This window comes from Rhagoletis zephyria, unplaced genomic scaffold (assembly GCF_001687245.7).
Source record: "Rhagoletis zephyria isolate East Lansing unplaced genomic scaffold, Rhagoletis_zephyria_1.1 Rzeph_scaffold_02244, whole genome shotgun sequence".
In the NCBI taxonomy this organism is placed as follows: Eukaryota; Metazoa; Arthropoda; class Insecta; order Diptera; family Tephritidae; genus Rhagoletis; species Rhagoletis zephyria.
This window is the reverse complement of record NW_016159328.1, coordinates 52,472-73,112: the sequence shown is the minus strand read 5'-3', so window position 1 is coordinate 73,112 and position 20,641 is coordinate 52,472. Positions and strand designations below refer to the sequence as shown.

Genomic DNA, 20,641 nt, shown 5'->3' with positions numbered 1-20,641 from the left:
TATGGACCAATTTCGATAACTCGATACACTCTGGAAACTCGATAAAATTCGATACACAGTGCTGAATTCACGTGAATTTAGAAGTTGCGATAACCCGATATTCTTTGAAAATTCCGACAACTTTGATTCCATAAACTGAAAAATTTCCATAACTACCAACCAATTTCGATAAATAAATAAATATAGATAACTCGATAATTTAAAGAACTCGACACATGAAGGCAACTCGAAAAATTTCGTTAACCCGATAAACTTCGTTAACTCTATAAATTTTATAAATATTTCAATAACTATCTTATAAAAAAAAATTTCATTACGTTGTAAAATTTCGATAATCTGACAAATTTTTATAACTCGATAACTTTCGGTACATTTCGACAACTCAACTTTAGCGTCTCGATTAATTTCGATAACTCAGCAAACATTGTTAAATTGCAATAACTCGATACATTCCGATAACTTTATAAACATGGATGATCTGAAAAATTTTGATAACTATAAACGACGGTGATAAGAAACTGGATAACTTTCTAGAGCTAAATTTCTGATCTGATGACTGAATATATTTCGATTCTTATCGAAATATTACAATGCATTTTCGTACACTTTCAGCCACCCTAAGTCACCACTCAGACAAGTCAAGTCGTGCTTTCAAGTCTGCTCTTTCGTAGGCGAAGTAGGAAGGAGTATGGATACATCCATACCGTCGATTCGTTTTAAGTTTTCTTGCCTTATTTGACCTTCACGTTGATTCCCATTTAAAGAACCAAGGACTTGAATTCAATAAAAAATGATTCAAGACTTGACATGTCTGCGTGGCACCTTAAAGCATGATCAGGCTAGACTGACGCATAAACCCGACAATTCGTCTGGATTTTTTCAGAACTGCGCTTGATGAAGTTTGTTTGAGTTATTCAAATACAAATCATTGAAATATACATAATACAAAAACCTTTAAATTTTGAAAAAAAAAAAATTAAAATTCTTTTTCCTCACTCCTGAAATAGTCAATTTGCCATGCTATACCGCATACCGATTGTCAGTGTTGCCTTTCACAATTCCGCCTATACCAATTTTATTTCTACGCTGCTGTCGGCAAAGTTGAAGCAACATGTGGTTACATGCCACCACACTTAGCCGGCTCCATTGGGGATAACATACATATACACATACATACATACATACAATGGCACAAACGAGTGGTTTTTCTGCTATTTTTTGTTGGCTGCTTTGTTAAAGTAATTCGTAAACAAAAACAGGGAGCACGCTTTAGCGCCTTGGTGTATGCTATGCAATGGGCAAAATTTCTCTAAAACATTGAGCTTAAAGCTCCACTAAGGTGACCAGCTGTAGCATAAACTCTTATAGGCGGTAAATGAAAAGCTCCTCATAGTTATTTTTATACATTGAACGCAGAAATATTTAACTTCAGTTGATGTCGGCATTCGGTAGTTGATAGACGTGCGCTAGCAAAACTAAGTAGTAAGGGTAACGGAAATTGTGGTTAGCAGTTGTTTTTTTTTTTGAAATAGTAAGTGATTTGAAAATGTAACTAAAATTAAAAAAAAACAAGCCAATATAAAGGAATGATATACATAATTACATACATACATATTTTTGTATGAAAAAAAAAAATAAAAAATTTGTGACAGTAGGTCTAATAATTAAAAATATAAGTGGAACAGTAAAAAAATTATGTGCATAAAATTTAGAGTTTATTGAAAAAAAACACAACGCATAGTTTCAAAAATCGCCAAGTGCAACAATTTCTTGATATGTGTGTGTATGCGTATACGTATTTGTGTATGGAAAACCCTTAAAAATATAAAAAATTCAGCAGTAAATTAAAGTGTTTCATGTCAAACCAATTTACATACTTAAGTAAAAGTGTATGTATGTATATTTAAAATATTCATGAAAATTTGCGACTAAAAAATTTTGCTCTACATTCCAAGTGCGCCCACAAATTGCCAGTGCAAACTCTCACATATGTGTGCATGGCTGCATGCCCAGTTAATTGCATTTACTGAGCACAAAACCCCAAAGCAAAGTGCAGTGCAAATATTTGAAATTTACTGCATGTGACATGATATCGCTGCGGCCGACCCCCTTTTTCGCTTAAATAGCCTACATTTGGGAGCCAAAAGCCAAATTGTAACTGAAATAAACATTAGTACTGCAGCAGTGTGCCCATTTCAAGCGTCAGAGTGTCAAAGTGTCTGCGAGTCAACGGAGAAACAAAAAAACAAAAAAAAAAAAACCAATCGTGGCAGTGTGTGACATTTGAAAGGGCGATAAGCGTCGTCCGACTGTCGATCTATATGTGTATGTATATACCTAAATACAAACAAACGAGTATGTACTACGACGAGTAGCAGTAATTGTCAAACAATTTGACAGTCGGAACTACTGCACCTGTTTGGCATACATATTTAATGCTAGTATTGGACTGTCGTCGCACATTTACATGTATGTACATGTATGCGCACGTATTACTACGCTTGCCTTCGGCTGCCTTGGTTTTAACACACCCACCACAATTGCGATTGCTGTTATCGGCGGCCTAAAAGTGGGCCTGCAGGATTACACGAGTGTCAGGCCGTAAGTGTTGCGAGTCGCTGCAGGCTAGTTGCTCCGATTAGTTGCTGTAACAACGGTTCACTTAGGGAGAATATGTATGTACATATGTATGTGGTGGACTCTGTGAAGTGAGGCAGTGCGGCGCGTAATTTGTGAACTGTTGGCAGTTGAGTGCGAAAAGTAAGTTACAATTTCAAATTTAAATTACATGGATTATGTGGAGGCTGTGGGTGGAACTAATTGTGTGTTCATATAAATGTGCTTGAGGAAGTGAACTTAAGTGTATACTTGTATGTGTTATATGTGAAAAAATGAGGCCACACTATTTTACCCTTTCCTGCCGATGGTGGCCATATGGATACTAATCTTTATTTTCCTAATTCGGGACTGCGGGCTAGTCAGTAGCAGGTGTGGGTAAAAATGAATATTTATTAGAAATATATGTAGTATATTTATTTGATATTCGAAACATAAAAAGGCCTTAAAACTATAAACTTTTAAGAATATTTTAACTAAAATTCAAAATATTTTTTCCTAGGTCAAAAAGTTCGGGGAGCGAAGGGTTAAATACATGACTTTTGTGAAATAGTTTGAGTTCGCACGTTCATCGAGAATCAAGTTTGAAAATAAATTTTTATTTGGAATTTTTATGAAAAATTAAAAAAATTACAAAAATAAATTAAAAAATAATAAATTAAAAATAATAATAATTAAATTTAATTTCTATATTATATGTTTTAGATAACAGTTATTGAAGACTTTTATTTATAGAAGTCATCAATAAAAATCAGTCAGTGGCTTTTACTTTTAAAAGTAATCAATTTAAATCATCCGTAAAGTCATTAAAATTTTTCGCAGTTAAGAAGGTGTTAAGAAACAAAAGTTTACTATTTACGACTTTTACATCTTATAAGTATGATTTAAGAAAATAAAGGTCAGTGAGTGATTTTTATTTATGACTTTTATAAATAAAAGTCTTCGATAACTGTTAGCTAAGACATATAATTTAAAAATCAAAAATAACTGTTATTTGCAGATTATTTGGATAAAAATCAAATTTTATTGTTAGTCTGGATTTATAAAATAAAAGTCAGAAATAATGAGTAATTAAATATAAGTCAAAAATAATTGTTAAAGAGTGATTTTTTTAATCGTAAAGTTGTAACTGTTACGGTCCCTGCGTACCACTGATCAGAACTGCCAGGGTAAACCGCCGCTGCACAGTGGTCCAAACCTGGAATTTACTGTTCGAAATAGTCCAGAGCATGCATTTTTCAACCGGTTTGAAAATATTCCAAAATTTCCCTCCCGTATAAAAGTAATTTACACAGAGAACTTTTCACAATGTATGCAAAGCTTTAGTTCCAATTTCTTTTCACTAATTTTTTATAAAAAACATAGCTCATATTACAAAAAAAAAAACAAAAAAAATAAAATGTCTAAATTTTATGCAGAACTTAGAAAAATTCAATGAATTTGCAACTTTTTAAGTAGATTTTCTAGAAAGAATTTGTGTATGCAGTTTTGTAGCCCATTAAATTTTAGTGCAATAACAGTTCCAAGTTGCTAAAAAATCGCGTTGATTTTTGGCATTTTCGCATTCTGAAATGTTCTTTGTGCCAATACTTTTGTACGTATGTGTATGAAAATTAAAACTGTTAAAATTAAGAAATCCATTTTACGAATTGTGCGGGTTCTTCGTCATGTGTACTTGCAACGATCCTGTTTGTTTTCGTTTTTCCAATAAATCACTTTTCAAGCGTAAGGGCGAGTCATTTTCGAGTGTTTTTTTTATCGCCTAAGCGATTAATCAATTTTTAATCATCAAAGGTGATCGAGGTGATTTTTATTAATCTTCCAAATGCTGGTGTGTGGGTAGTTGTGTTCTGAAACTATCGATGGCACTAACGATACTATCGATGGTTTTTGACTATCGTACCACCATCGATAGTTTTTATTTTTCTTGTATTATTGTTTTAAAGCTTATTGTCAACTTGCATTTGAGACAACCTGGCCGCATCTTTTAATAAAAGATAGTTCGGCAGCGTAAATTTACCAGCATTTGCTTTGATAAGTGAAAAAGAGGATAGATTCGTAAAAAGAACTAAATAAGGATAATATCTGATATTAAATAAAATACTTAAATAGTTCTAAAAAAATTCAAATTGTTTTAATTAGCAACGCATATTTCTAATTCGTATGAAGCTTTGCTTTGCTTTAAACACGTAATATGTTTTATTAAAAGTTTCGCAAAATTCTTGAAAAAAAGGCTGCGAGAAGTTTCTTCCTCACCTGTAAAATTTCTAGAAATGGTCTTAGCAACTTTTCACTCTAAGCAAGCGATTTACTGATTTTGTAAGAAATAAGCCAAGCGCAATATAAAGCCAAATTGTAAGTTTAAAAAACTATCGATAGTTATCGATGGTTTCTGAAGAACTATCGCCGCACCACTAGTGGGTAGGTATAAAAGATGCTTTTTTAGGGGAGAAAAGACATACTTGCTGCAGAATTCCAAGTGGATTGTGTTCTCTCATTTGCACTAGTTTTCGCACATCAACGGTAAGAGGCAAGATTTAATTTCTTTTGCTAATTTTGCAATGTTTTTATTCTACAATAGGGGAAAAATTTATTTTTGCAGGAGCCTTCCTTTTGTAGTAAACCGGGACATATTTTTTTTAAATAAACTTTGGTAGGTTTAAAATAAATCTTGCTATTTTGGGACAAGTCAGTGAGTAATAAATAAGAAATTGGTTTTTTCAGCTTCAACTTCCTGGACAATGTCGTCTCCACAGATAGACCTCCAATGTGCCGCCCAAAGTGTTGGTACTGTCAACACGTTGGTGACCACACTTCTCCAGGCACTGCTTGCCGCACAATGCGCCATCTCCGCACCGGAGCTGTGGCCATCAGACTACGCGGATCAAGCGCTGAGAAATGGCTTGGACACCTACGATTTTGTGGTGGTGGGCGCTGGATCTGCCGGTTCGGTAGTAGCCAGCCGTTTAAGCGAAAATCCAAATTGGAAAGTGCTAGTTCTGGAAGCAGGTGGTGATCCACCACAAGAAAGTGAAGTATGTAGAAATGAGTGCGGATTCGACAACTTATAAAATGTTTCTTTACACACATTTACTCAGGTACCTGCTTTATTATTCTCTATGGAACACACAAACGCAACATTTAACTACTTTACGGAGCCAAGCGACAAAGCCTGTTTGGGCCTCAACGATGGCCGTTGCTATTTTCCGAGGGGAAAAATGTTAGGCGGCTCTGGTGGAGCTAATGCCATGTTTTATATTTGGGGCAATCGCAAAGATTACGATGGTTGGGCAGAGGCTGGCAACACTGGATGGGGTTGGGATGACGTCGTACCATATTTCGAACGTTCAATTCGTCCTGTGGGTAATGAAACGAATCCAGTAGGATATCTCACAGTCAGTGAATTACCGGACACTGACACGGATTTAGCGGGAATGATCACACAGGGAACCGAGGAGTTGGGCATACCGCAGAAATGGGAATTTAATGATGTTAGCGAACTGGGATATTTCAAATTGCCTCGCACAATAGAAAATGGACGTCGCACGAGTACCGGAAAGGGCTATCTGTCGAGAGTTTCGCCACGGTCTAATCTGCATGTGATAAAAGGAGCGCATGTAACCAAGTTGAATTTCGATGATAGCGGAAAAAAAGTTAACTCGGTGAGCTTTATACTTCAGGACAAATATGAGCTGAATGTGAGCGTTGGCAAAGAGTTGGTAGTATCCGCAGGCGCAATAGATTCGCCGAAGCTGTTAATGTTGTCTGGTGTGGGTCCAGCGGAACATTTGGGGCAATTGAATATTCCCGTTGTGCAGGACTTGCCAGTAGGCGACAACTTGTATGATCATGTAAATGTTTGGACTTTCCTCAAATTAAGGGAGAATGTCGCACCGAATCACAAGATGGTCGACAGTCTTGATATCGTTTACAAATATTTAATTCATCAGAATGGAACATTGGACAGGACATCTTCAATTGCCGGCTTCATTAATACCCTTAAGAACGATTCATACCCGGATGTCGGGGTTCTTCATCTAAAAATTCGACGTAATAATCAAGCTACTTTGAAACAATTCGCTAGTGGAGTCAACTTGAATAATAAAATTGTCAATCAAATATCCAAGGCGCTCGAAACAGCTGATATTTTAGTTATGTTTAATTTTCTTTTGAATCCCAAGTCTAAAGGCTATGTGCGCCTGCAGAGCGCCAATTACAAAGCCGATCCTAAGTTGGTACATAATTACTTTAGCGAATCCGAAGATGTGGACACTCTAGTGCGGGCAATGCGCTTCCACGAGCAGCTAGTGAACACGACTGCCTATAAGGCAGCGAACGCCACAATACTACTACCCAGTATTGACGAATGCGATGCCTATGAACTGAGAAGTGATGATTATTGGCGTTGCTACCTTAAGTACTTTTCTTCCACCACCTATCACCAGACGGGTTCGGTTAAAATGGGCCCTGAGACCGACGAAACGAGCTGTGTGAATCCACGTTTGCAACTTCGTGGTGTTGACAACGTGCGTGTGGCTGATGCTAGTATTATGCCAACGGTACCCAGTGCCAATACAAATGCGGCTGCAGTTATGATTGGTGAAAAGGCGGCCGATTTTATACGCGAAGACTGGAAGGATTAGAACATATTTATTAAAGTTAAAGGTTACTACCACATCTACCACACAAGGCTTAAAATCTACTACATTTTGTTTACAATTTCCACATAACTCAATTCTTATTAGAAATATAAAAATTAAACAATAAACAAAAATATATGTTCGGATCGTATGATTTATCAACTTAATAAAATGAGTGGCCAGTGAGAAATGTAGACATTTTAAGTCCGGCATAACACGCACAAATACTTAATTCTTATTACATACTATGTGTATACGATATAGGTATGTATGTGGGGCGTTCCATACCAAAATGGACGGGGTTCACATTTCATGTGTTTGGTTTGTTTGAAATTTTTTGGGTTGATGGATAAACATAAACAATAAATAAATATGAAATTTGAGCATGATTAATACATTTTTAAAAATTTGGCAGCACAAAAACAAAAACAAATCGGTTTAGTAGTTTTCCGAATATTTCGAGAACGGGGCGAGGAAAAAATTAAAAAAAATCACACAAAATTCTCTACATTAAAAATTCTTTCTTGAAAAATTTTTCACATACAAATTTTTTGATAAAAAAATTAGCTTTTGAAAATATGCCATCTCAAAAAAAAAATATTAAAAAAATCACGATGGTTGCTCTGAGTATTGCGCAATATTTAAGTATAGTATTACGGGCTGCACTCTACAATAATTTGGGATATGATTTTTTTTTTACATCGAAGTTTAATAAAATGAGTGCATTACAAATTTACAAAATTTTTAAAATTTTTTTTTAGAATTTTTTCGAGTTTTTAGTTTTGTAGCTGATTAAATTTTATGAAAATAAAGTGCAAGTTTTAAGCTACTGCAAAATTGCAGCAGGTGCGAAAAAACAACAGTAATTGAGTATGCATTGCATATGTTTAGAACAATGCTTTCACTCGCAGTTAAACTTTTAAGAGCTCTCAAGGAAAACGAAAAATTCATATAAAATGACGCACAAGAAATGGAAAAGAAATTTTATTCTATCAAAATTTCTTAAAACAGTTTGCAGCTCCCAAGAAAAAAATGCTCGTATATTTTTGTATTTCTTCAAGAAAATTTAGAGCAAATGCCGAGAACTTTTTCAAACAACAGAAATGCTAAAAAATATTTCTAAGCTTTAAGCTACAGATTGTACTCAAAAACCCACCCCACCCGGAGGACACGGGTGAAAGTTGCGGTCAATGTCACTCCAGTTTTGCGGGGTTCTAAAATTCGGATGGGGTATTTAGATATGGCATCGCAGCTTCCCTTCATGCTATCGAAGTGATTATATAGTCGGGGAATAGATGGTGTGTGTCGGTTTGCTTATCCAGTTACTTTTCCAGGCGAATTGTGAAATTTTGGTACAATGTAGGGCTTTAGCTTTTCACACAACATCGTTGATAGTTATGACCTTATGTGATATGCTAATAAGACTTATACCTTATCTCAAACTTCATCAGTATGTACTCCTCTTGCTGTCTATGCCGCAAAGTGTTCTTTTTGGAAAAAAGCACAGAACGAGACGAGATAGCGAAATAGATGTAAGGGTATTTTAAAAGTTTTCAGATTCAGAATTCAGAAAAAGAATGGTGATATTAAGTAAAATAACTGCCCTGTTTGCTGTTCTTGCAGCAAGGAACCGAAAAACGGCGCTTACGAATTTTTTCTCAAAGTTTTCGGCATAATGGTTTTAGGTAAAAAAACGACAAAATAAATTTTAATTTTAAAGGTCGGATCTCAGGTCAAAGTAGTTTTTCATTCAACCAGACCTTTAAAATGACTTTCTAAGTAAAATCTTTGATTTTTTTTCTTTTTTTTTACCTGTGCGCCAGTGTATGTTTAGATCTAATGATCTCGGCTGAAACGTCTATCAAAGCTTCGGACACGCGAGATTAGCAGCGGATTGGAAACTCGACCGTTCCAATCGTCGACACGGTGTGGCTATGAGAGTCGTATCCCTGAAACTCGTCACTTCTAACTCGCTATACTTTGTAACTTTAATTGCTAAACTTCGCTGCGAGTAATTTTCTTGCAACTGTGTTTGTGTCGTATTTCCAAAATTTGCATAATTTCCCGTCGCAATTTTTCCTACTTTCTCTTCTTCTATTCATCATATTTTCCATTATTTCAAGCAATATAATGTTGTTCTATATATATATGTATATATATGTAGATATTGGGTTTTCCACTCCCTTCCTCTTTCATTCATAAAACCACATTTTCGATTAAAAGACAAAGTTATATCCACTACACGTATTAGGCTTCGTGACGATAAGCAGTCATTCATCAGCGTCGCTGGGAGTACATTTACATATTTATCAGTGTTGCCGTTTTGCTAGAGTTCTACCAAATTTGGTAGCATATTTTTCTAAAAATCAATTTTGGTAGATTTTCTCAGAAGATATTTGAATTCATTTATTTCAAATAAACAAACGACAAGTATATGTCAAAAAAGGTAAAAATATTTAACTTGTCAAACAAATAGCTTATATATGAAAGCTCATTTGAACTATTGGGACTTTTTATAGAGGAAAAAACTGGGGTATTTTTAAACGTAAATCTTCATTGACTTCTGCAGTGATAACTATTTTAAATGTTTTCTATAGGCTTTTTATGAATTCGATTCACCACCATCAAATCAGGTTCTATAGTGAACGGAACACATATGAAACAAATGGTACAAGGTCAAAGTTATATTATAGACGCATCAAGAATTCCCCACCAAGCGCTCTTAATTGCTGCGGCGTTGGTTCGGCTTTGTTATAAGTTATGGAGCACAATACTCTTTTTTTTCTGGTAAATTAAATTCTAGTCGGTTTTTCAATTAATTTAAATAATTTTTCACAGCAGAGGGTGGAAACAATTTTGGCCAGGGTAGTGCGTCATTAAAAAAATTTCCTTCTAGTCTCACCGGGCGCATTATAGCTGAATGCATATATGCGTATGTGTATCGGAAAAATCTGTTTCTAAGTTCAAAATCTCATTTCTCTTATTTTCAGGCAGAAATGTTTTTCCGAGGTGCTTATATTTAAAGGATTTACGCTCGGCAGAATCCAAGTACGGGATGACGCAGAATTGGGCTGATGACCAATCCTGAACTCTCCACCGTTTATGAAGCTTTCTCTTTCTTGGACCAGCATTTTTCAGGCGAATGTGATGTCAGTTTCATCGAGATTGATTCAACTCTTCATGCACTGTTCTTTCTGACACAAAAAAAAAACAAATATTTTGTTTTTTGACTTTGCCTTTCTTGAAGTATAATTTCAAAATGTGGTGATTTTTCTTTGAAAATCGAAGTAGTTAAAAACCTTTGGAGTGGTCTTGAGCTTTTTGTTGAAATTGTGTTCGACTTTTTGTGCGCATTTTGGTAGAAAAAAATATGTTTGATGTGGCAACACTGGTATGTATTTACGTCCTTTCTAAATCCTCATGCCTTAACAGTAAAAAACTGTCTATTTTTTTACTCGTTTGCGTACCAAGTCAACATTTCGTCACGCCTTAAATGCGCGACTCCCTCGCAACCGCACCGTATTTGCTCTTAAACTCAACGACGACTTTTTTTTACTTATCCAATCGCTTATTTATGCCATCGCCATCACTAGTATTGGTGCTACATATTTTATTGCTGTTGCCTTTTTAACTTTTTCCTTCACATTCGCATCAAAGTTGGTTGTTTCCCCTTCAAGTAGCTGAAGGAATTGCTGGAATTACTTTTATAACTTTAACAAGCCCTGTCGCCTGTCTTTTCATCGGCGAATAGCCTTTTTGTTTAGTAAAACGAAGGAATAAACATATAAAATCGATTTACAAAAAGTGACTTTTATCGATTTTTATTACGCGCGTGAAAAGACAATGAGTGTGGTTACTTTGTCTGGCACACTTACATATATATATATGTAAATACGTATATAAATAACCCAATAGACCAGTTGGCAAGTAAATTGTAAAAGTACACAAAAAAAAAGTTTTTTATTACTTGTTGATTTTTTAAACTTTTCTTAAATTTTAATAGTGTAGTATGCTTTAGTATTGTATCTGACTCAGAAAAAACTTTGGGAATTTGGGAATTTGGCAGATAATTGAAACCAAAACATTTTAATGCAATTTATTTCAGTATTTCATCCTTTATATAAAATTAATTTACAGCATCGGTCAGTTGATTGGTATAAACTAAATTGGCTATTTAAACGCTGAAATTGACTACCTCAATAAAATATTATTTTCAATACATTTGGTTCATTGGGATACCTAGTGTTATGTGAAATTTGAAGTATGAATAAGTGTTGTAGGTGGTGCTTGAAATGGATAGGAGGGCTCCTATATAGATAAGTGGGCATTATCGCTAGCTCAAATAGCTTTCATGCTTCTGTATGAGGAGAGTTTGTATTATTATTAAGTATGTACGAGTATTGAGTTTGAACAATAAAATGGGAAGTCAATTGTATGTATTTATATTTCCCCGTTTTAATTTCCATAAAAGCATAATCAAATTTCTCCTAAGCGAAAATAATTTAATTTAGACTTGTTCGGTAGATAGATAGATAAATGCTCGGGTATATCAGAACAAGAGATATTGCGACTGGAAAGGTCTTTGGATCTCTATGCCCAGGACACCTTCGGATTCCCTAATGAATCTTAGATGGGCCTTGACAGTGGAATTACTTATTTCTAAGGATTGATAAATGTAGCTTTAAAGTAAGCTAACATTTGCTTAGGCAAAGGCAGAGCAGTCGCGAAGAATGTATTCGGATGTTTCCTCGTCTTCCATCGAAGCAGAGCTGGCTTTCCCATTCTCTCTAACGTTGCTAGATTCATAGTTTTAACTGTAAATTGCAGTTTTTATGCAAGCTTACAGTTGTTTAAATTACCTCTGACTACAGATTACAGTTTTTTGAAATTAACGATTGGAACGATTACATTGAAATTTCTCTTTCGTTTTTTTTTTTTCACACATATTTATAAGTTAGGCGCAGAAGGGTTACCACTGTTTGAAAAATTAAATTCAATTTAATTAGGCGAGTTAGGTAACGGAAATATGTATAAAAACGTGGGCGTCGGAGGAAAGAAAAAATTTGACATAAATATTTAGCAAGAAATAAGTGAAGAATAAAAAAATTCCTGACATTTTAAAGCTAAATTAAGAGTCCGGTAATAACTATAAGAGCAATGCATTTAATCAAAGCAAATTACTCATTGCCAATGTGTGTATGCATGTATTTACTATAAATAACTAATACCATGTGGTAACCTATTCGATGGACATAAATATTTTAATATTTCATATACATAAATTTTGCATAATTAAATTAAACTCGACTGTACAAACAGGTGGCGATCCTCTTCGAAATATTTGCACTTAAACCTCTTTCGTCTGACTCCCATATATACGGCGATACATATATACATATATATTTCAATAACCTTTTTCCCCTAATTCGTATTGAATTTAGCTTTTGTAATTTTCAAACAGATGGCAACCCTCCTACATATAGTCAAGTAATAAACCCTTTTAAACCCCATTTCGATTGATACCCCTACTTTAATAATTCATTTAACTTATTAAATAATCAAATTAAATTTATTAAGATATGGCAACTCTTTTCATAAAAATAAACCTTTATTATACATCTACAGGACAGGCCATTTAATGCGACATCTCTTTTTGAAAATCGAACGAATGGTGCAGATATATATGATGGCATTAAAAAGAACTGAAAAAATTATTTGATGTATTTGCAAAAACGCATTTTTGGCAAATTGAAAAAAGGAGTAAATGTTTTTTTTTTGCAATAAATATGTAAAAAAAAGGATACTTTTGATTGAAAAAAAAATTTTTGTTATTTTTTAGATTAAAACTTTAATATTATTTTTATTTTCAACGAAATAAATTTGCACATAAAATATAGCAAGTCGTAAACTACAGGACTCAAACTTTTTAACACATGCTTTAAGTCATTTTAAATGGAAAAATTAAATACTTAACTTAATATCTCATGAAATCATGAAATCCGTCATTTTCAACGATGGTTTTGCTGCGTATTATCGATTTTATACAAAAATTGAGACCAGAGCCTATATAATGGATAAATTACCTTTCCGACAATACCAAATACATACGTCTATTTTTGGGAATGCAAGAAGACTCATGAACACTATCGAGGGACAAAGTGTGGAGTTAAGCCCAAAATACAACAACGCAGTGTCAGTGGCTGTTAGACCATTAAGAAGAATTCACATATAACTGCGAATTATTTTATGTAATTTAAAAGAAACAAAATCTACCGCAAAGTCCGCTTGTAAACTCTGGAAGCGTTGTCCGAAGGATACGTCAAGCTGGGCTCGCATGATTTGAGTTTCCGTAAACTTATTATTTTAATAAATTATTTTATGAGACGCTTGAGAAGTGTATATGCAATTTTTTATGACATTTTTGAATATGCAGCTGTGCATATATGTATGTATGTGTGCTGGCCTTTTATGCGGCTTTATCCAGGATGTAGTTTGCATTTAGGCGCTGGATGTTAGAAGCCGCCTCAGCAAGTAACTTCTCTTGAACAATCTGCTATGCAACATTTCATTCCGGTAAAATACCAAAGTTTTAATCTCCGACGCATATCAGGTGAAGCCCATTCATTGTTCATATTGTAAGCGGTCAAGTGAAAATTACAATCAAAATCTGCTCTTACACCGCCTCCGTTGATGCACTAATTTAAAATTTGCAAAATTTCATACCAGCTACGTTCACTAAGTGCATTTGTGGTTTTATATTGCTTTGTGTGGTTTTGTGTGGCTGTGTGCGATTAAACAAAAGGCGTATTGATTTCCGGAGCACACCTAGCAACGACTGCACGCACTTATTTCAGATATTTACATACATATGCGCAAATGTGTATTTGCTTAGATCAGAGGTTCCCTAACTTTTCTCTCGCAGACCACTTTTAAAATTTTACTGAAAATTTTACTTAAAAATTGTACATTTTTTTTATTGTATTTACTAAATCATAAGATTACAGATCTGCAAGTTTTTACAAGTAACAGTCGCTGACCTTCTTCAAAACAGAAATTAGGAGCATAAATAAAATGATTGTTCAATGAGCGCACCCTGCTGTTTTAATGAGTTTGTCCACGATTAAAACTACTGAGCGATGAAAGCTAGATGAGCAAAAGAGGCAGAATGCTCTTCTATGCGGAGTAATATTTTGAGTTGCATGGGAGCATGAGGCAAATATTTAGGGGAAAAAACTGAGTTATATTAAAGATGAATTTAGTTGAAGAGCGCTCTTTCTTTTTCAACTCACAAAAGAGAAAATAAAAATTGATTTTTCTTGAGGAGTAATATAGAGATTTGATTCCTCTGTGAGCAATTTTTGCGAACTCTGTCTTACATACCTAACTCGTCGACAAATCAAAAATTTTGAAAATTATTTTTTCGTGCGTTTTGTTGTGGTTGCATAAGAACCATAACTCTTAAAAATTTTTAACTAATAAATTTGAAAATAAGAGCTTTTAAGCTTCTAAATGCTCTTTATACAGTCCCAATATGAAAATTTTGCACCGAAATACAGTTTTTTTTTTAAATCACCGAAAAAATTTTGAATTTTGTTTGATCTTTAAATTTTTTTTTAGTATTTTATCATCTGCTTACATTGTTAGGTAAAGCCAAGCCAACATCAAGTCTCCCATGGACACCTGGTGGCCCACCTGGCGGAGAACTTTGGGAATCACTGGCTTAGATATTAGTTTGTTGCAAACAAGCTATATCACAAGGTGGTAGGTAACGAGCTGGATTGCCATCATCAACATCAACATCGAAATCAACAACGACATCAACATCTGTTGTCAGTCGGCAATGTTGCCTAATGACAAAATTCGTTAGTTACACACAATCTATATGTTTACCATACAAAGTAATGTAAGTATATAATTATGTATATATATTGTTAGTTGAATGGTGTCTTCATACATTCTAGTACGCTGTTGAACTTGTTGCCTTGATTGCATTGTTTGGCTTGCAGGCATAGTTTGTCAGCTTTAATTCACATTGAATCCTTGAACTTTTTTGAACTTTCAACACAGTTGTGTGCAATACAAACTACACACATACATATGTATGAATGTATAGGCTTACATACTCACACACATATAGGTATGCATGTATATTTTATGTAAATGTGTTTATTTACTGTTATTCAGTCAGTGTTGTGTGTGCAAATTAGTGCGCGTTTTAGCATACTCTAAGTGAGCGACCGTGCCGTGTGTTCGTGCGCTTTGTTGTCACCAGTGTTGCCAACTTTTGAATTTCAAAAAGCACCAAACCTTGGAAAAAAGAGCGTACTGCACATTTAAACTGGTACATCTGAAGAAAGAACAATCGAATCGCAACAAACGAAATTGAATTTTGAAGGGGAAGAGTAATACTTAATGATACCCTAAGTAGAAATGAGCGAAAAAATTTGTTGTTTTATAATAAACCGTGTTTTTACACTTAGAGGTTAGGATATCTCAAAATTCGGACGTGGTAGAGAAATTCTGCAGCCAGATTTGGATTCAGCACCGAAAAATCTAAAAACCGATGAACTCAGGTGGCAAAAAAAGTTAAAATTTTTCGGACTGTGTAATCAATCAATAATCAAGAAAATAAAAAGTAAACACTTTTTTTTTTGGTTGTAGAGTTGATAATGGCCTGACAAGTAAACACTTAACTTATCTGCGTGCTAGCATTTTTAACGCGAATACAATTTAACAAGAACGCAAGAACGTGGGTTTGCAACTTCATCTTTTTATCAATCATGGTTTGCATTTTAGTGCATTTAAATTTGTCGATTCTTGTAAATTCAGAAATTTTAGTGCAGAAAAAAGCACTAAAAAGGGCACTAGGCACTAAACCATTTTTTTGGCGTTTTAATTTTCAAAAAGCACTAAATCTAGTGCTTAAAGCACCAAGTTGGCAACTATGGTTGTCACACAATTGCACATGCGCTACTAAAAGCTATGCACTTCTGTGCCCCCTAAAAGTATGCCAAGTGGTTCAACTTTTTCTATTATCTACTTTCGTATCTACTTTGTAATTTATTTTTTGTTTAGCTTATTTCGCTTTGTTTACTGTTTACTGTTATTTGGGTTCGTTCATCTGATCCAACGCATTTGTGGGTTGTGTGGTGCCCATGTGTGCATGCAGGCGCTAATGTGTATGGTGAAGGTCTCAAAGCAAAGGTTGTCACTAAGAGTCTATGCTTTGTTTGGGATTAATGAAAGTAGCGCTTTTGTTTCACTCACTGAGTAAACAAAATAGTTTATTATTTAGAATGAAACATTTTTGAGGTGATGATATTGAAGCTAAAGCGTACTTAAGGTTTCTTGGAAGTTTTGGGAAGTCATTCCTTTGTACGCGGTAGAAAATGTGTGATTATTTTTTTCCTTTTGGCAATGTCCTTTGGCAATACCGCCGCTTGTCGCTCGGAATGAAAATTCGCCAGTTATGCAACCCAGACACCACTTGGCCCTTCCATTGCATTCGTAGACGACCTTTATGAAATGGGCTTAGTCGAAGGATGAAATAATAATGCTTAACCATTACTGGTTCGCATGTAGGTTCCACTTTTACCACCAAATAAAACACTGCACTTCAATGTGTTAAGTCCAACTCACACACACCCACGGCCTTGGTCAGTATAAACGGGTGGGTGGGTCTGAACGAACCTGACAGCAGTGGCTTTATTTTTAGAAAGTACTAACAGGGAATAATCTCATGCAGATGCTACCGTTGACCAAGTGCATGTGGTCAGGAACTGAAATGATGGCTTAAAGCACCCCTCGACTTAAAATTTTGGCGTTGTAGCGGGGGAGGAACGGTACATGCCGGTAGGATGTTAAAAGGATTAACGTCTCACACTGACTGGTTAGGATTTTTGGGGTAAGGCCTTCGCTGATTCCTGAGGTTCTATTACCTTTTTTTCTTTGCTAGGGCTTCCCAAATATAACACTTTCCGTATTCTCTTCTGTATGTAAATCGCACGAAGTATCTCGTGGCCTGATACTCTGTGTCTGACTATCGATTTTATAGCTAGAGGTTTCAAAGTACGCTCCGAGGTTTGTTATTTCATTCCGATAATTTAAATTAATTAATATACACATTCATTAGGTTTTTTTTTTTGTAAACGAAGGGGGAATCTTCCAAAGGTGTTATGCACGATTCGTCATCCTGTCCGCTAAGGGTACACCTCATTCGGGACCACGCCCAGACTTCGGCATATGAAGCGGGTATTTGGTCTTGTGGGAACTGCGTACGATATTACATCGCAAGGCGTAGCTTTGGAAATAGGCTCCTCACAAACGCCTTTCTGGCCTACCTCTCGTTCAGTTTTCTATTATCGGTACTGTGCTGCCACTCTTTCCTTCTCAGTTCTGAACGTTTTCACTCTCTTTCCCGTCAATCACTTACGTAAATACATACATATATATTTACATTGGTACAATTTAACTCCTTTTTACAATCCCCCCTCTTGTGCTTAAATCGTTGGTTAATTCTAATTGAATGCATCTGTAAATTGTTCAACTGTCATAAAATACTGACAAAACTTTTTATCTTTGGATTATGGCTTTTGTAGTTGAATGAATAGCAGACGAGTTAAGATACCGGTAAATGATTAATGGAGTCAAACGGAAATAAATAACTTATGCGACTCTCAAAATAAGCGGTTCAAATAACCATTCACAGTATCAAATTAATTACTCATTAAATTCTCACATTTCCCACATAAGAAACAAACTAGGAACTAAGCCGACATAAACACATGTACATTTACACCTACATACAAATATGCATAAAAGGTTTAATCCAGCAAATGATGTTGCTGGTATTATGCTGGCCTATACTCATATGCACACCAAAGCTACTTGTCGGTTGATTGTCGCAGCCTTAGAGCCGCGTTAATGAAGCTATTCACTGCTTAGCGGATGACCAAATGAACGCATGGTCGCCTGAACGAAGGCATTATGGTTGGTGGTTGGCGGCTAAATTTGCATGTGTTTAGTTACAAAGAATTTAACCCTGGCCGTGACGTTGGCAAGCGAAAGCAGAAAATAAATTGAAATTAATTTTGGACATTCTATTTTGCATTAAGTGGCAGGGATGCCAACCGATGCAGAATTCCCCCATTTCGGAGGTATTCGGACGGAGCCGATAACCACGATAATATAATTCAAATGCAAAGATTTTTTTGCATCCAAGGGTATACCAAACTTTGGGTGCCCTAGCTAATCGTTGTGATTAACTATCTCAAAATGTCCTTTTAAGAAATTATTAAATTGTACAGCTTGTTGTAGAATAATTTTGGTAGCATTTTGTCTGAGCGGTTGATGGCGGGATGTTTAAGCAATGGTTTTAAGACCCTTAAGCATCTTAGAAGTTTTCTACTACTTATGCTCGCTAAGTTGCAAAGTGCTCCGACAAGCCTCATTGGCAATTGGTATGGCTAGAAGTGGCATACCCGTGATGGGTCCTGCTTTTCTGGAGCTTCTATTACCTATAAACTCAGCTGAAATATAGGGTAACGCTTGACCAATAAATAGGCATGGCAATGCCTCGATTCATACTTACCGTCGCACAGATCTTCCTTCAAAATTTGGTTCTTGGGTCAAGTTTTAACGAGGAAAACGGCAAAATTTATTGTAAATATAGATCTTTATAAGGGTTCAACATTTTTATTAAAAAGAGCGTCAAACGCCTTGAATAATGAAAGGGAATAATTTGGAGGAATTTGAAGCATTGAAAATGGAGGATTTTTTCAGAAATTTTGGGGGAATTGGACTTCACAGAGTTGGCAGCCCTGTTAAATACAGTGGCAACTCGAGCGGACGGTAATGTTCAGTGAGTTTTTACGCATCTATATGATTAAATTTAAAGAGGCTTTTTTAGTTATAACTAATTATAATTTTGTGTAGGTGTATAAAAATAGAGTTTTGAATGACGGTAATTTACGGTATAAATTATATCGTACGTTGCGGCAAGAGTGTCATAACCGAAACAAAAAGAAGCGAAAATTCGTTTACATACGTTCGCATATGTAGTTAAACTTCTCTTTAATAAGCTATTGTTAATCGATAAAGTTTTGAAACTTTTTTACACTAAAATGAGACCCTTAAACTTAATTTTGGGTCGTAGATTTCCGATCTGTATACCGTTTGTGAGGACAGGTCATTTTCCCAAAATATTTTCATTTTAAGTTTGCAGTTTGAACGAGAAAAATTAAAATTAAAAAAAAAAAAGAATAGCCCAGTCGTACATGGCGTATGAGTAAAATTTACGCCTGCTCATATTTAGTACAAAAGAGTTATTACACATTTTCATTTGACTAAATATTCACAACTGTTTTATTTATCGATCGATTTGTTTCATTTGTAACTTGATTTTTTTCGAAGAACAGGTTTTAATACATAACAAATTTATAAGAAGTCTGTTAGTTTTTTATTTTGTTCCCTGCTAAAGTTTATTTTTTTTTCAAAAAAATTATAATATTTTGTGAAAATCTCTTGATCTAGAAAAACAGAATACATAATACGTAATCTACGACTCAAAATTAAGTTTACATGTTTCGGCGTATTTTGATGTTATTTCAAAACTTCAGACTTTCTATAGTTTTATTAGACTCTTTAAAAGCGTGCCTTCTAGATATAGTAACCATATTCTGCAATGTAAAATAAAGGAAAGTTATTTAATAATTTGATTTTATGCATGCGTACCTTGTTTGCAATTATCAAATAACACTACATAGTACACAGTGTTTTTGTTGCCAATTATAATTACACTGTGCGACAATTTTATGGCAATTCAAACCAGCCTGAACTTTGCTTATATTTACACATCCTGTAATAAAACATTCGTAGGAATTGCAAAAGTTAGCTCGTATTTTTATTTTTATTTGGCCTGCTAAAGTTTTCTTGTCCCGGCCTAAGTAATTTTCAAAAATTCGGAAGAAATTATTAAAAGTAAATGTCTAAGCGAAATTAAAGGTTAAGACGCTTATGGTAAAATTTCATGGGAAATATTTTCGTAGAACATTTTAATCCATTAGCTACCGCCTGAAGGGGTCGTTTTGACCCTTACTTAAGAAAAAATGCGCAAAAGTAATTTTAGAAGTTAGTTAGAGGATTGATATATTCTACAAAATTATTCTTCGGAAAGTTTTACCACCAACGTAAAAGTCTCTAAAAAATTAAAATAAAAAATCAACAATAAAAACTTGGTTTTTTACAAGAAATTTTATTTAAAATTGAGTTTGGTTGTTATGGTTTCTTGGCATAGATTTTTTAGATCCCAAACCACTAATTAAATTGTAGGAATAGGTTGAAGTAAAAATGTTCTGAGATTTATGAAAGAAATGAAGCCAAGTACT

General features: G+C 34.7%; 2 protein-coding genes across 4 annotated transcripts in view; both read left to right on the top strand.

The window, feature by feature from the left end:
* Positions 1-1,902: 1,902 nt before the first annotated feature.
* The window catches only part of LOC108366373 (gastrin/cholecystokinin type B receptor-like), a gene marked incomplete at its 3' end in the record, with an annotated part of 58,794 nt that continues 40,055 nt past the window's right edge, over positions 1,903-20,641 (top strand). The window contains exon 1 of the mRNA XM_017620778.1: positions 1,903-2,760. The remainder of the gene's footprint in view (positions 2,761-20,641) is intronic.
* Positions 5,086-7,271, top strand: LOC108366370 (glucose dehydrogenase [FAD, quinone]-like). Of its 3 annotated transcripts, none has more exons than XM_017620750.1 (4): positions 5,087-5,139; positions 5,219-5,269; positions 5,341-5,651; positions 5,715-7,271. In XM_017620750.1, exons 3-4 carry the CDS (start codon positions 5,358-5,360, stop codon positions 7,257-7,259), a joined length of 1,839 nt encoding a protein of 612 aa, XP_017476239.1. In that variant the 5' UTR covers positions 5,087-5,139; positions 5,219-5,269; positions 5,341-5,357; the 3' UTR covers positions 7,260-7,271. The 3 variants fall into 3 exon arrangements, with proteins under 3 accessions (XP_017476240.1, XP_017476239.1, XP_017476242.1); XM_017620753.1 differs by having other exon boundaries at positions 5,093-5,139; positions 5,219-5,234; XM_017620751.1 differs by lacking the exon at positions 5,219-5,269 and having other exon boundaries at positions 5,086-5,139.